Raw genomic sequence first — 14,330 nt, 5'->3', positions numbered from 1 at the left:
GGGCCCCCGCCCCCGCCCGCAGGGCCCCTCCCCCCGCCCGCCCGCCTGCCCCGGAGGCCCACAGCCCGAGCGCGAGCTCACCAGTCACACAGCAGCGCCACGCAGCTGTCCTGGCTCTGGTACGCGATCCTGGAGGCGGCAAACCTCTGCAAGGGAACACAGCAACATAAATGCCCGTCAGCCTGCGGGGGACCGACTCCAGGCTACTCTGCTCAAAGTGAGATCAGGCGCAGCAAGGCTTTGACAGTTACCACTACAGCCAAGGAGGACAAAAAGAGAAAACGGCCCTTGAACTTTCTGGAAAGCAGTGAGAGAACAGGAAGACCCGACCGGCTCCCCGTTTCACAATTCCAACATGCCATGACCCTCCGGAGAAGCCCCTCCATGGTTCTGGCCCCCCCTCCAGAGCCATCGTGTAGGCTCCAGAGCCAACAGAACTGATTAAAAAACAAGGCCAGAGAGCAACAAAAAAACACAAAAGGATTACTGACAAGACACAACGGTAGCAAGACATCCAGATGCCAGAGAAGGCGCGGAGGAAAAGCCGGACTCACCAACCGGGCCTGAGGGGCGGGGCTCCAGGGAGGGAGGTGAGGACTCTGAGGGGCAGGGTGCTGTCTGGGGGGAGGGGGGATCTGCAGGGAGGGAGGTCAGGAGTCTGAGGGGCGGGGCGCTCCACAGCCCCTGCAGATGGTGAGGTCAGACACCCGCGGGGTCACAGTCCTCTCTCCACCTCACTGTCCCAGAGCATCAGAAGGTGCAATGAGAGCACAAATACGAAGAAGTTACCGGAACAAATCACCCTCTATTTGCCACAGCCTCCGAGGGGAGGCACTGGGGCTGCAGACACCAGAACGGGAGGTGAGCAGGTGGCCGGAGCAGCAGAGTCCGCTGCAGCCACGTGGCTGGAAGGCCACGGCCAGAGGGGTCATTGAGGCTCTGGCCCGTGCTTAGGCCTGGCCGGCCGCTCTGGGCGGGGTAAGGGCAGCAGCTACGGAGCAGTCTCAGAGGGACAGGAGAAAGCAGGCAGCCCGAGGATGAGGCAGACGAGCCCCTCGCTCCCAGCGCAGGCCTCCCGCAGGCTGCCCGGCGCCACACAGGGGTTCCGGGGGAAGGGCAAGGCTTCCAGTGACCACACGGGCTCCGCAGGCCTGAGCGGCCACGAGAACACACTGCTCCCGCCCTGCAAGGCCCAGCAGGGCCCCGGGAAAGCCGGTGTCCCCAGGCGACCAACCTGGACCTCAGCCGTGCAGGGCACCAGCCTGGATGCGTCATGGGGCCGGGTGCCCACGAGCTCAGACCCCCCCCACACCCCCCGAAGGGCCACCCGCACACCCTCCCCTGAAAATCTCTTACAATCGAAGGACCAGGTGACCTGACCGCAGGATACACTGGCCAGCGTGTCGTCCCAGGGGTATGGGGGTGCTCGTGAGGTTAATCCGGGACAGACAAAGGGAGAGATGAGGAGCAAAGCTCTCTGCTCAAGCGTCACCTCCTTCCCACTTTCAAGCAGGACTGGGGGAGGCCTTTCTGTGAAGTGGGTGTTTGAATGCAAATGAACTGCAATCTACGTTACTTCCGGACACGACCAGGCACCTCAAGAGGCCACAAGTCCTCCCAGGCAGGGACACGTCTGCGCTGACGGCCAAGATCTGTCTGCAACGCAGAGGCGGTCCCGGCCGCAGGGCCCCGTGACTGGAGGGGCGCACACAGGCTCCAATAAGCCCGAGGCGGAAGCGGGTCGGTACCTTGTCAGCCAGGGGCTCCGCCGGCCCCTGCAGGCTGGTCAGGTGACAGCAGTGCAGCTCCCGGCCGCTCGGGTGCTCCCAGAGCCTCAGCGTGCGGTCCTGCACACAGCCACACAGCGAGGACAGGTCAGCACGCACGCGGCGCCCAGGCCCTCCGCTCGCAGTCGCGCCAACCGCTAGGAAAACACACGGCCCCCACGTGGCAAAACGGGCAAACACAGGACAACCTGTCACATACCGACATCACAGACCACGGCTGCCGTGCTGGAGCTGGAAGCACGCACACACGGGCACACACGCACGCGCACACACCCCACGCACACACACATGGGCACACACGGGCATGGGCACACACGGGCATGGGCACACAACCCCCGCGCACGCATACACAGAGTTCCGATACCCACCTACCCACCAGTCAGGGGGATTAAGAGTGTTTGCAGAAAGGCGGACTCCTAACACCACCTTCAGATGCTCCCCTCCAGGACCGAGAAACACAGAACGTGAACACGAGGGGGGGGGTCCGGAGGCGAAGCCCCGCAGGAAAAGACGGGGACGAGCAGCGAGACGGCGTCACCAGCACACACAGGGCAGGAGAGCGCACGGGAAAGCGTGGCCTCGTGTTTCTCAATCCCCCCTGTTCTCCGGACACTCAGGGTAGGAGTTAAAAGGGCAGAGAGCCGGGGGCACCTCGAGGGGGCGGTGGGAGCCGCTGCCGTTTGTCACTGTGGGTCTCACAGCAGAATCTGACTTTGTAAGTATGTGTTTCTAATATCAACAAAACCAGGGGTGCCGGCCTGGCTCGGTCAGTAGAGCACACACCTCTTGACCTCAGGGTTGTGAGTTTGAGACCCACAATGGGCGCAGAGATTCCTTAAAAAACAAAACTTTAGGGGCCCCTGGGGGGCTCAGTCGGTTAAACGTCCAACTTCGGATCAGGTCATGATCTCACGGTTTGTGGGTACGAGCCCCACGTCAGGCTCTGTGCTGACAGCTCAGAGCCTGGAGCCTGCTTCAGATTCTGTGTCTCCCTCCCTCTCTCTCTCTCTCTCTGCTTCTCCCCCAGCTTGTGCTCTGACTCCGTCTCTTTCAAAGATAAACGTTAAAAATTTTTTTAATTTAAAAAATTAAAGAAAATAACACTCTGCGCAGGGCGGGGCACGCAGTGAGCAGTGCTCTCCCGCATCTTCAAACAGGCTCGTCAGCAACCCGCGGGACCCGGCACAGCTAGCGCCCAGACCGAAGGTGTTCGCTGTACGTTTCTACGTGCTTGAGGGCTTGTTTCAGTACGGAAAAGACCGGCAGGTGCAGGCCCGGCAGAGCTCACAAAACCGGCCACAAAAAAGAACTGCGGCCACACCTGCCTCCTTCCCTTTGCTCCCACAGGACCGAGCACAGCCGGGGGGGCAGGAGGGGACAGAGTCAGAATCCAGAACACAATCGTGGGGAAGGCACGAAGGACAGCCGCACAGATGGCGGCCAGGGGTCTGCAGGCGGCGGGGAGCCGGGTTCCTGGCCGCGAGCGCTGGCGCGGGAGGGCCAGGAGCCCAGGCACCCGTCCCATAAAATGCTAAGGGGCAGGAAAGAGAGGAGGTGGGACAGGACAAGGCCTCTGGAAAGAAAGGAAGAATCAGATGCCATCAGTATCTCAAAACCTTCACTCGAGCAAAAATTCCTCCTCAGAGCGAAGCCTCTGATCGCTGAACGATCTTCAGGTCCCACCTTCCGGACAGAGAAGTTTTCTCTACTAGTCAAACCCCCCACTGAGGCTAGGTGCTCCCCTGAGGGACAGGGTGAGGGACAGGCAAGGTGAAGTGGGGCAGTAAGTCGGGGGAACCCAGGTGCCCCCGGGACTCGGGTACTGTTGTACCTGAGGTTACAGTGCTATTCCAGGTGTGATGACAGCCCTGAGAACCGATTGCTCACACTCCGTTCCAGGGCAAGGTGCACATGCATGCACACACACACACGCACACACATTCCAGGGCAAGACACACACACACACACACACACACCAGAGCAAGACTCGCGTGCGCACACACACGCACACACATATCCCAGGGCAAGACAGACACACACATACACACACACCAGAGCAAGACACACGCACGCACGCACACATGCACACATATCCCAGGGCAAGACAGACACACACACACAGACACACACACCAAAGCAAGACACACACGCGCGCGCGCACACACATGCACACATATCCCAGGGCAAGACACACACACACACACACACACACCAGAGCAAGACACACGTGCGCACGCTCACACGTGCACACACATCCCAAGGCAAGCCAGGCCAGACATGCACGCACGTGTACACACACACCCCTGAATGCAAGGCCGTAGGGAGCCGACCTGGGTCAGCGCCAAAATTCGGGAAACAAGCACCACCTAGTGGACGACAGCCAAGACCAAGAGCACAACAGAGCAAAAGGGGAGCTGGTGNTGGCCATCTCCCACCCCCCCACGCCCCCCAGCCCCAGCGAAAGCTAAGGAGGGACCACAGGGAGCTGGACAGTGCTGAGCAAGCTGGGGGCGCACAGTGCGTCTTTCTCAGGGCCAACAGCACAGCAGCCTGCAGGCCGGAGCTGCGTGGCTCAGCCCAGCACAGCCGTGCTCCCCACCCTGTGCTCCCCACCTTGGCCCTGCTCCCCAGTCTGGCCTGTTCCCCACAGCCGTGCTGCTGGAAAGGTCCAGGAGCTTCTATGCGGCTGCTCCCGCTGCCCCGCCACAGCTGAGGCCTTCCCTGCAGGTCCGTGACGATGGGAGCCGTGGGCCGCCAGGCAGACCCAGACCCACCGTCCTTCAGCCTGCCGTCCCCAGAAGCCCGCCGTGGGGCCCGGCCCACCCTGCGAGGCGGCGGCCTTCCCGCCAGCTGTACGGTGGTCCCCAGCACTCCCCCCACACAGGACAATCCATCACAGATGCCGGGACTCATGCCCACGACTCGAGAGGAAGGGGGTGGAAACCAGATTCCACAGACTTTACACCAAAGTCCTAAAAACCTGTTAGTACGCGGGGCGCCCAGCTGGGTCAGCAGGCGGAATGTGCGACTGAATTTCAGGGTTGTGACTTCTCGACCCCGTGCTGGCTGCAAAAAGGACTTAACAATATTTTTTTCATCTACTTCTACCACTTACACACTCACTGAACTACTACCGAGTACCTGCTGTGTGCCGAGCACCTGCTGCGTGCCAGGCACTGTGCTGAGGGAGGGAGGCAGCAGCAAGCACAGCCCATGGAGGCCGTCCCTCCGGTAGCCGGCGGAGCCGGGCCGGCCACAGCCCAACAGAAGCACAGCACCAGCCATGCCACGTAAATTCGCGAGGGACCCCGTTCAGAGTTAGACACAGACGGGAGCCCCTGATGCTACTCTTCAACTTGGTAACACCCAAAACGTTACCACCTCAACACACACTCGAAAAATTAGTAACAAGCTATTTTTCTGTTCTTTTCTCGTATGAAGTCTTCAAAATCAGGTATTTTATGCCAACAGCATACGTTACTTCCGACACCCAGGCTCGTGGCTCCTGTCTGCACAGTGCAGGATAAGAGCAAAGCAGAGCAGGACAGGATGAGGGAAGAGGGCCTTCCTGAGAAGGCAGGTGGCATCCAGCCGGACACGGAAGAAGAAGAGAGCCCGGAGGACAGCTCTCCCAAGTGGGAAGACCAAACACAGCACATACAAAGGTCCTGGGGCAGGAGTGTGCTAGGTGGGGTCAGGTGGACAGCAGACCCCACTGAGAAACAGCAACAGAGCAAGGGCCCGAGGCCTTGCAAGTGTAACCCTGGACGCTGCATTACTAAAGAGCTGCAGCAAAGCCCAATGAGCTGTCGGGAGCTACAAACCCGGGTACCATCCACCTTCTCAGAGGTCACTCTTTACACCCCGTTCAAAATCAAGGAAATGGGAGAGACCTCAGAATTGAGTTACATCATTCCATTGTCTTCCGTGGCCTCAAATAATGTACTTTAAAACACCACAGCTGTGCTGACAGCTTGGCGCCTGGAGCTGCTTCAGATTCCGTGTCTCCCTCTCTCTCTCTGCCCCTCCTCCACTCACACTCTGTTGTGCGAGCATGCGCTCTCTCAAGAAAAAATCTTTAAAAAAAATTTATTTTTAGGGGCGCCTGGGTGGCTCAGTCGGTTAAGCGTCCAACTCCGGCCCAGGTCATGATCTCACGGTTTGTGGGTTCAAGCCCCACGCCAGGCTCTGTGCTGACAGCTCAGAGCCTGGAGCCTGCTTCTGATTCTGGTCTCTCTCTCTCTGCCCCTCCCCTGCTCATGCTCTCTCTCTCTCTCAGAAATAAATAAAACATTAAAAAAATTTTTTTTTAATTTTTTTTAACAAAAGACTGAAGCAAATGAAACTAAAGGCTCTCCCGAGCGCACACTGTATTTAGCCTTGGCCCCGAGAAGAGCGGCACTCATCAGAGATGCCTCCCTTCCAAAACATCAAAATGCAATTCCAGGAAGAGACCTCACCTGCCATAGAAAAGAGGTCACAAAGGAAACACCACTGCCCAGGTTCAGAGACCAGTAAAATCCTGGACTCCTCAATTTACCAAAGTATGTCCCCCAAACACACACGCCTCAACCACCACTGGGCACATGTCTGTGCTGAGGAGTGTTCCAGAAACAGGCCCTGGCCTGGAGGCCAGCCTGGGGACCACTGGTGGGCGCTCACGGGCGGAGGCGGCGGGCCTGGAGGAAAGGCCTCGCACCGCGAGTGCCAGCCTGGCTCCCGTGGGCAGCGTCACCACCAGCATCTGCAGTGCCCTCGCGCTGGAGCCTGAGACCCCAGTGCCAACCAGAAAACCAGTCCCCGAAACACAAGGGAAGGGAAGGAGGAGGTGAAGGTTCTGGAGCCCCAGACAGAAGCAAGTGCCGAACGGGGCCTCGCCAGGGAGCAGCCCTGGGCAGCACTGCACGCGCGGGGCGGTCTCTCTCCCGCAGGCCTGGCCGCAGAGCCGGCGCCCTGCTCCCCGAGCCTCCCGCTGTGGGGCCGGAAGGGGACTCACTCCGCGTGTCCGAGGCAGAAGGACTCGATGCTGTGCGGCGCCGCGGCCCAGCTCACCCGGATCTTCTCGTCCCGGTCGGCGGTGAGGACGTAGCGGTCGTCGGGACTCACGGCCTGCACCCGGGGGTGAGAAGGGACAGACCTGCAGGTGAGGACCCGCTCGCGGCTCGCCACCAGGCGTCCTCATGCGCACGCCGCCTGCACCAGCCCTCGGCCTCCAGCCCCGCTCCCCCTCCTCTCCCTCCTCCGTGTGTCCCCGTGGCCACCGAGTCACCAAGTCCCGGGGGTTCTTCCCTCGAGGACCCCTCCCTCGTTGTCGCCCCCCCATGGCCTCGGGTCCCACCGAGCCCCACCTCCCACTAGCGGCCCCCAGCCCTCCCTGGGCCCCTGGGTGGGGCCGCGCATGGCTGAGGGGCTGGAGGGCACGGAGGCCGGTAAGAACAAGCTCAGGCCTGGAGATCGTGCCTGCTCCTCCCACGCCCCCGCCACCTGGCACGCACCCGGCTGTCCCTCACTTCTGGGCCCACCTGATGCCTCCTCACCGGCCCGTCTGCATCCGCCGTCTGCTTCACCTTCCTAATAAATCCCACTCCTGAAGGCCGCCTGCCCACCAGCCCGCAAGTGTGCAGCGCTACTGCTGAACCGAAACCCCCGCCAGCCGGGCTCGCAGACGCCCTGCTCTGCCCCACCTGACTGCAGCACGTCACCCACGTACCACGTCCAACAGCATCGACAGGTGCCCAAGTTCAAGCTTGCCGCTTCCCTGTGGCTCCAACACCGAAAAGGAGTAAACGTCTCCAGACTTGTCTGCCACCAGAAGTTTCTCCTCGGAGGCCGTGAAGGTCAGGGCCGTGCACCTCCTCACCACAGTCCTGGAAGGCCAGAGACGCCCACAGTCGGCTTGCACGGTCAGCATGTGAAGGGCCGACAGGCCTGCAAGCCGTGCGTTCTTCAGACACGCGTCGGCTCCTCGCCCGGCGTCTCCCCTCCCAGGTACCAAGGCGGTGCCAAAAACGCACAGCAACCAAGAGACGGAAACAAAGCCAATGTCCTAGAAACATCTCACTGTGAAACACTATTTCTGCTTTCGTGACGGAGGATCAGGGTGGTGGATATCTAGCCGTCCAGCACGAGGTCCTCTCAGTTTGCTGCGCGTTTGAACGTTAAGCCAAGAGATGTTGGGGGACCTGCTCCTCGGACCCAACACCCCTACTGCGCGTGCTGAGGAAGGAAACGGTCAGCTGCGCAAAACAGCCAACACGCTCTGGGCAAAACCACGGGCACACACAGCACTAGGCCCCCACCCTGGGGGCGTCCGCAAGGACACCAACTCCACACCCTGCCCGGGGCCCTGCCACGCGGGAACCCCACCCGCGCTGCTCCTGCGTGGGCATAGCAGCCTGAAGACGGGGTGCGGCACCTCTCGGCCTCCCCTTCCCGTGGGCGTGGCCCGGCACACGGCCAGGAAGGTCCAAGCCCCGGGTCAGGCTGCACGAAAGTTCACACGCTCATCCATTCAAACCTAATTGGGTCACATCTAGGGGTTGGAAGGTGGTTCAACACTGCGCCAGCCTGAGAAACACTATGGCTCCCGCAGCACGCACGCACACACGCCTCCTCATCTGGGGTCGGGTCGTCCAGCGTCTTGCCTACCCTCGGGGACGGGNCGCCACACGGCAAGGACCGCACTTTTGCTTCTCTTAGGTACCACCTGCGCCACTGCTTTGCACACGGACATAACCTACACTCCCGGCCCCGCCCCCCTTTGTCCCCAGAGGGGATGCACGTGGACCCCTCGGCTACCGGCTCCCTGCAGCCGCAGCTCCACACGTCAGCCTGAAACGGAAACGGAAACTCAAAGAAGCCACGTCTCCAACACGAGAACCGAGCGAGGACAGCTTCTCGGGGGCAGAGGGACCAAGGGACAGAAAATGCAGGGCCGAGGGCCGCCAGCAGCAGCCGCGCCTCCTCCTCCGCCTGCCAGGGGAGCTAGGAAGGGCGAGTGAGGACAGAAACATGGAGAAAACCAGACAAAAGACAAGGAGGCCCCGGGCAAGATGCATCAGCACCCTCCCACCGCTGCGGCTCACACGCCGCCTCGGCACGTCCCAACGGGGGACTGCGCAGCCGCCTCGCAGCCCCTTCCTAGGCGGTGGCCCGGGCCGGTCCTGCAGGACTCACACGGGTACCCCAACACCTCCCCGCTTCCCACTCGGCCCAGCTCCACAATCCTGTCCCTCAGTCTTCTGCCAGCGGGTGGGGGGCTTCTAGCTTCTCAGGCTAAGTCAGGCCTCGCAAGGACTCCAGGACGTACAGAGCGGATGGAGGGGCTGCGGGGGCAGGTCACGGGACAGGACACGGTGGGTTGGCCACTTTGCCCCACCTGTCCTCGGGGTCTCTCCCTTCCCTCCAGAGAGTCACTGGGTGCACAGCCGGGTGTTCCTGTCCTCACAGCCCCAAGGCCAGCCCGGCCCCGCCCCTGGGCCACTATCCTGGCAGCTGAGCCCTAGGATGCCCCTGTGGGCTGGGGCCCACCCAAGCCCCCTCCGGAGAGCCGCGCCAGGCCCCGCAGCGCCCTGAGGATGCCAAGCCCCCCGACAGCACACACCTCCAGCAGCCAGACAGCTTCGAGCACACGATCTCGTTTCCCGGGGCGCTGCCTCTGCGCGTACTTGTACTATTTCAATACACGTACCTCCCGAAATGGTGGGACGTGCTACATAACATTTCTCACCAAATATTCCGTGTCATCCGAGTGTCCTCATTTTGGATTCAGAAAACCTGTTCTCAGGTCCAGGCCTCTGTCAACCTGAACAGAAACCTTTAAAACAATCACTGCTGCCCTCGATTTCCATCTGGGCTTTTCCCCAAAACCCTCCGCTGGAGAGCTCCGAGCTGTGAGCGAGTCTTGGTCAAATGCGCGAGTCCAGGACACTCCCAAGACTGAACTGAAGGTCAAGGATGGTATTCTTCTGAGGAAGGGGCCCATCGGTCCATGCCCCCTCCACCCCCACCCTGCGCAATGGCTCCTGGACCAGGCAGCACCATACCTTGCGCTGCATTCAGGGAAAATCCGTAGGAAGAGGCAACGTAAGAAACACAGACCCTGGGACCGCCACGTGACCCAGGCCATGCCCTTCACTCCGTGGCTGATGCAGAAGGGACGGTGTTCCACAGTGTCCTAACTCCCAGCAAGCGCCATCTGCTACGCACGACGCAAGGGGCCCTGCACGCCTAACGCACACATTTGCAGCACAGTTATTTGTTGGCATCAACATAAAAACCAAGAACCAAAAATCAAGTTTTCAAATTTAAAAAAAAGTAAAAAATAAAAAACCCAAGAGCCCAAATGTAATTAAAGGGGGGGAAAAAACCAGACACCAGCCACCGCCTATTGACATGTTACTGCCCACCCCGCGGGCTCCTAGATCTTCACATGAAGATAATCTGACAAAACAAAATCACAGCACCTTCCCCTCAAACACCCACAAGCCGCAGTGCGGAGGGAGCCCCAGCACAAGCGCACACATACACATGCACGCACACACCCCCCTCTGTACCTGAACACCCACCCCGGGGCTTCGCACTCCAGAGACCTCGCCCTGCACTCCCTGACTGCACGACGGCCGCAGGGGCCCGCCGGCACTGGAGAGTTCTAGATTCCTCCTTCCAGACGTGCAGCCGCCACAAGCCCTTCGGGAATGGCCGGGGCCACCGGACTTGCCCTTCAGTCAAGGAGCACACAGCGGGCTGGCACCCCGAGTTCAGGGGACAGGGCTACCCTGAGCAGGGGTGCACACCCCAAGGTAGAGGGCCACCTGGAATTTGCCTTTTCGCTCTTCTCTTAGAAAATAAGATGAAACAGGTCTCTAAAAAGCACAGCTGTCAGGGACACCTGGGGGCTCAGTCGGTCAAGCGTCTGACTTAGGCTCAGGCATGATCTCAGGGTTCATAAGCTCGAGCCCCGCATCGGGCTTTCCACTGTCAGCACAGAGCCTGCTTTGGATCCTCCGTCTCCCACTTTCTCTGAGCCTCTCACACGTGCATGTGTGTGCACTTTCTCTCCAAAATAAAATAAATATTTTTTTAAAAATAAAATAAAAAGCGGAGTTGTCCCTAATACAGATGTGAGCCAGTTACCAACTGAAATTCCTTAACTTTGGGGGCGCCTGGGGGGGGGCCTCAGTCAGTTAAACAACTGACTTCAGCTTGGACCATGATCTCATAGTTCAGGAGTTCGAGCGCCGCGTTGGACTCTGCTGACAGCTTGGAGCCTGGAGACTGCTTCGGATCATAAGCTTGGAGCCCTTTCCCTGCTCATGCTCTGTCTCTCAAAAATATTAAAAAAAAAAAAATCCCTTAACCTTAGTTGCTGGATAGTTCAACATGTACATAAATTGTCTTGTTTCTCCCTTCCTGTCAGAGGACAGTGAAGCCGAGCAGCCTCGGGGAGGCACAGAGGAGGGGACAGAGGCTGGCTCTGCTCCGGGTGGGGGTTCCTGTCACAGACATCAAAAGGACCCCAGGCTTCTCCTGCTGGAGGAAGCAGAGAACCCCCCACACTGTAGGAGCAGCAATTAAGCATGCCCAGGGCCTGCGTCACCATCACCCACCTCCTCTAAGCCCTCGAAGTCACAAAACAAGGAAGCCATCAGAATGCACTGCTCCCTCCCTTTTGGGAGTGACAGAGCCCTCCAGAGGGACAAATAAGGCTGAAGGACACCCTCCCCCATCGACACCAAGCTCCCACACATTCTTCACATACTCAATAATCAGGGCACTAACTTTACACCCTGCCAAGTTCAAGGGTGGCACGGACGCCTCCCGCTCTCAGGGCGCTGCTGATATTCTTCATCTGTGGCCCCTCGAGGCTGGAGCGCGGGAGGGTAGGACGCCACGGCGGCCAGGGCCACGCACTCCAGAGCCAGAGTGACCGGGCTCAGGGCCCGCTCTGCCCTCTGCGCTGATGACGACCGGTTTCCAAACCCTGGACCAGGATGCGGCTGAGAGCAAGCCCCCCTCCCCCCATCACACAGGGCTGTTTTGAGGATTCAATTGGTTAACACGCGTCAGGCACTGAAAACAGCACCTGGCACAGAGCTGACGCTATGTGTGAGCTGCTTATTACTAGGTCACTGTCGCTATTGCTACGGGCATGCAAGTAAGCGGTGCGTTCAACATCATAATTATTCAATGTTAGCATTTCATACCTGACACTCAGACATTGCCATGGTTTTGTACGGAAAAGAATCAGACGCTTACTGTCATCAGTTAAAGCAAAATAGCTGCCGGACTTGGAGAAGGTGGCCGCCAGAATCGTGTCACTCCCCTTATCCGCGGGCTGCCCGGCCTCCCTGAGGAACAGAGCACAGGAAGATTAGGGCTTACGTGAGTCAGCGCGGCTGCTTTCCTGCGGGCTAGCCCTGGCCATCGAGGAAACGAACAGAGATAGAAATGGTAGGAGAGTCACATAACCAGAATACAAAGACCTATCAAGAGGACAGGGGGAGGTTCAGAACAGCTGCAATTTTTGAGGAATAAACCTACTTACACAGGAAAAAAAAAAAAAAATCACTCAGCACACACACCAGAATCCAAAGAGCCGAGCTGGAAAGACGCTCAGAGATCACGTGACCCACTCCCTCACGGACATGAAGGGACCTAAGACTACAGCCAAGGATTCTACATATTTTTTTAAAAATGAGCCACAAGACCAATTCTACTAAAAAAAAGGCGCCGTACAAAATTATCACATTCTGCTTTCCTTCTCTTTCAATGAACTAAAAAGCTAACTTCATATACCTGCCTTCAAGGAATTTAAAATTGCAGTCTATTTTGGGGCACCTGGATGGCTCAGTCGGTTAAGCATCTGACTTTTGACTTCAGCTCAGGTCATGATCTTGAGGTTCGTGAGTCTGAGGTACAGAGCCCCAAATTCACTGAGGGTACAGAGCCTGTGTGGGATTCTCTCTCTCCCTCTCTCAAAATAAATTAAAAAAATAAAACATTAAAACTCCATTGTATTTCAAGATGACCATAAAAGAGTTAATTACTGAGAAAAACTAATTATAAATACTTAGAAAAATCCTAATATCCTTAATACCAAACTTAAAAGTTAGTTCCACATTTCTTTCCTGAGGTGGTACCTGGTTTATCCACACAGCAGGATAAACGGAAATGAAGAATTCAGGGGCGCCTGGGTGGCTCAGTCAGTTGAGCGTCCGACTTCTGCCCAGGTCATGATCTCACAGTTCGTGAGTTCAGGCCCCACGTGGGGCTTGCTGTTCTCAGCACAGAGCCTGCTTTGGATCTTCTGTCCCTCTCTGTCCCTCCTCTGCTTGCACTTTCTCTCTCAAAAATAAATAAAACATTAAAAAAAAAAAGAGAAGAAAAAGGAAATGAAGACTTCAGTAAGACAACAATTAACCTCTCAGGCTACCCTGTCCCGATAACTCCAGCCATGATCAGGCCTAAAGAGGCTCCCCCGTTACCTCACCCTTGACTTTCTTGGGCCTTCTCTGCTGCCGTACTGCAGTCATATGCGAAGAGGATGTCATCATCACTAAGGAAAAACAGATTTTTTAAAAAGCACCTTATTAATAAAAACACAGGCTTCTTCCTGGAACATAAATAATCTCATACTCATTAAATTAAGGGTCTTATCAGGGCGCTTGAGTGGCTCAGCCAGTTAAACGTCTGACTCTTGATTCCAGTGCAGGTCATAATCTTATGGTTTCTGAGTTTGACCCCCGCAATCAGGCTCTGCACTGACAGTGTGGAGCCTGCTAGGGATTCTCTCTCCCTGCCCCTCCCCTGTTCATGTTCTCTCCCTGGCCCCCTCTCTCAAAATAAACAAACAAAAGAAAAAAAGAAAATCAGTCCAAGACGGTTATGTCAGAAGAAATTATGTTGATGCTTCTGGGGGAGTTTCTTGCATGCAAATTTAAAATTGCCACCTTTCAGGGGCACCTGGGTGGCTCAGTCAGTTAAGCGTCCGACTTCAGCTCAGGTCATGATCTCTCGGTTCGTGGGTTCAAGCCCCGCGTCGGGCTCTGTGCTGACAGCTCAGAGCCTGGAGCCTGTTTCGGATTCTGTGTCTCCCTCTCTCTCTGACCCTCCCCTGCTCACACTGTCTCAGAAAGAAATAAAACATTTTTAAAATTTCTTTTAAATAAATAAAACTGCCACCTTTTAAAAAAGTCTCAACTACCCAAGAAAGCTCCCATGGCTGCCAAGCACCTGCCAGTATCAGAGTCACCACCCATCTTCCCTCAAGACCCTAAGCTCTATTCAGTTTAGGCCCATCCCCCCCTTCCAGTGCGCGGCATAGACAAGACACAGCCTTTAAAGTGACTGCACTCACTCTTCTTCCACCAAACACTAGCGTAGATCACTTCAAGGCACAAACCTTGCCACCAGCACATTCCCTCAAAAGGCATAGACTAAAGCAAGCATAGCAAGGGTAATAAACCCATGTCTCCCAGTACCATGTGTTAGACACCAGGAGTCTCCAAAACAAAATAGTCTGGAATGTACCACAGGCTTATC

At 57.4% G+C, this 14,330-nt stretch overlaps 1 protein-coding gene across 1 annotated transcript in view; it reads right to left on the bottom strand.

The window, feature by feature from the left end:
- WDR4 (WDR4 tRNA N7-guanosine methyltransferase non-catalytic subunit) overlaps nucleotides 1-14,047 on the bottom strand; it is a 20,467-nt gene extending 6,420 nt beyond the window's left edge. Inside the window, exons 1-10 of the mRNA XM_077755371.1 lie at nucleotides 14,022-14,047; nucleotides 13,279-13,344; nucleotides 11,993-12,136; nucleotides 7,498-7,654; nucleotides 6,784-6,896; nucleotides 4,401-4,572; nucleotides 4,118-4,153; nucleotides 3,219-3,318; nucleotides 1,749-1,987; nucleotides 82-146 (exon numbers count right to left, since the gene is read on the bottom strand). Of these exons, the coding sequence (XP_077611497.1) occupies nucleotides 82-146; nucleotides 1,749-1,987; nucleotides 3,219-3,318; nucleotides 4,118-4,153; nucleotides 4,401-4,572; nucleotides 6,784-6,896; nucleotides 7,498-7,654; nucleotides 11,993-12,136; nucleotides 13,279-13,344; nucleotides 14,022-14,047 (1,118 nt within the window). The remainder of the gene's footprint in view (nucleotides 1-81; nucleotides 147-1,748; nucleotides 1,988-3,218; nucleotides 3,319-4,117; nucleotides 4,154-4,400; nucleotides 4,573-6,783; nucleotides 6,897-7,497; nucleotides 7,655-11,992; nucleotides 12,137-13,278; nucleotides 13,345-14,021) is intronic.
- Between the last annotated feature and the right edge of the window lie 283 nt (nucleotides 14,048-14,330).

This window comes from Crocuta crocuta, unplaced genomic scaffold (genome assembly GCF_008692635.1).
Source record: "Crocuta crocuta isolate KB4526 unplaced genomic scaffold, BGI_CrCroc_1.0 scaffold675, whole genome shotgun sequence".
NCBI classification, from domain to species: Eukaryota; Metazoa; Chordata; class Mammalia; order Carnivora; family Hyaenidae; genus Crocuta; species Crocuta crocuta.
This window is presented reverse-complemented; position numbering and strand designations above follow the sequence as displayed.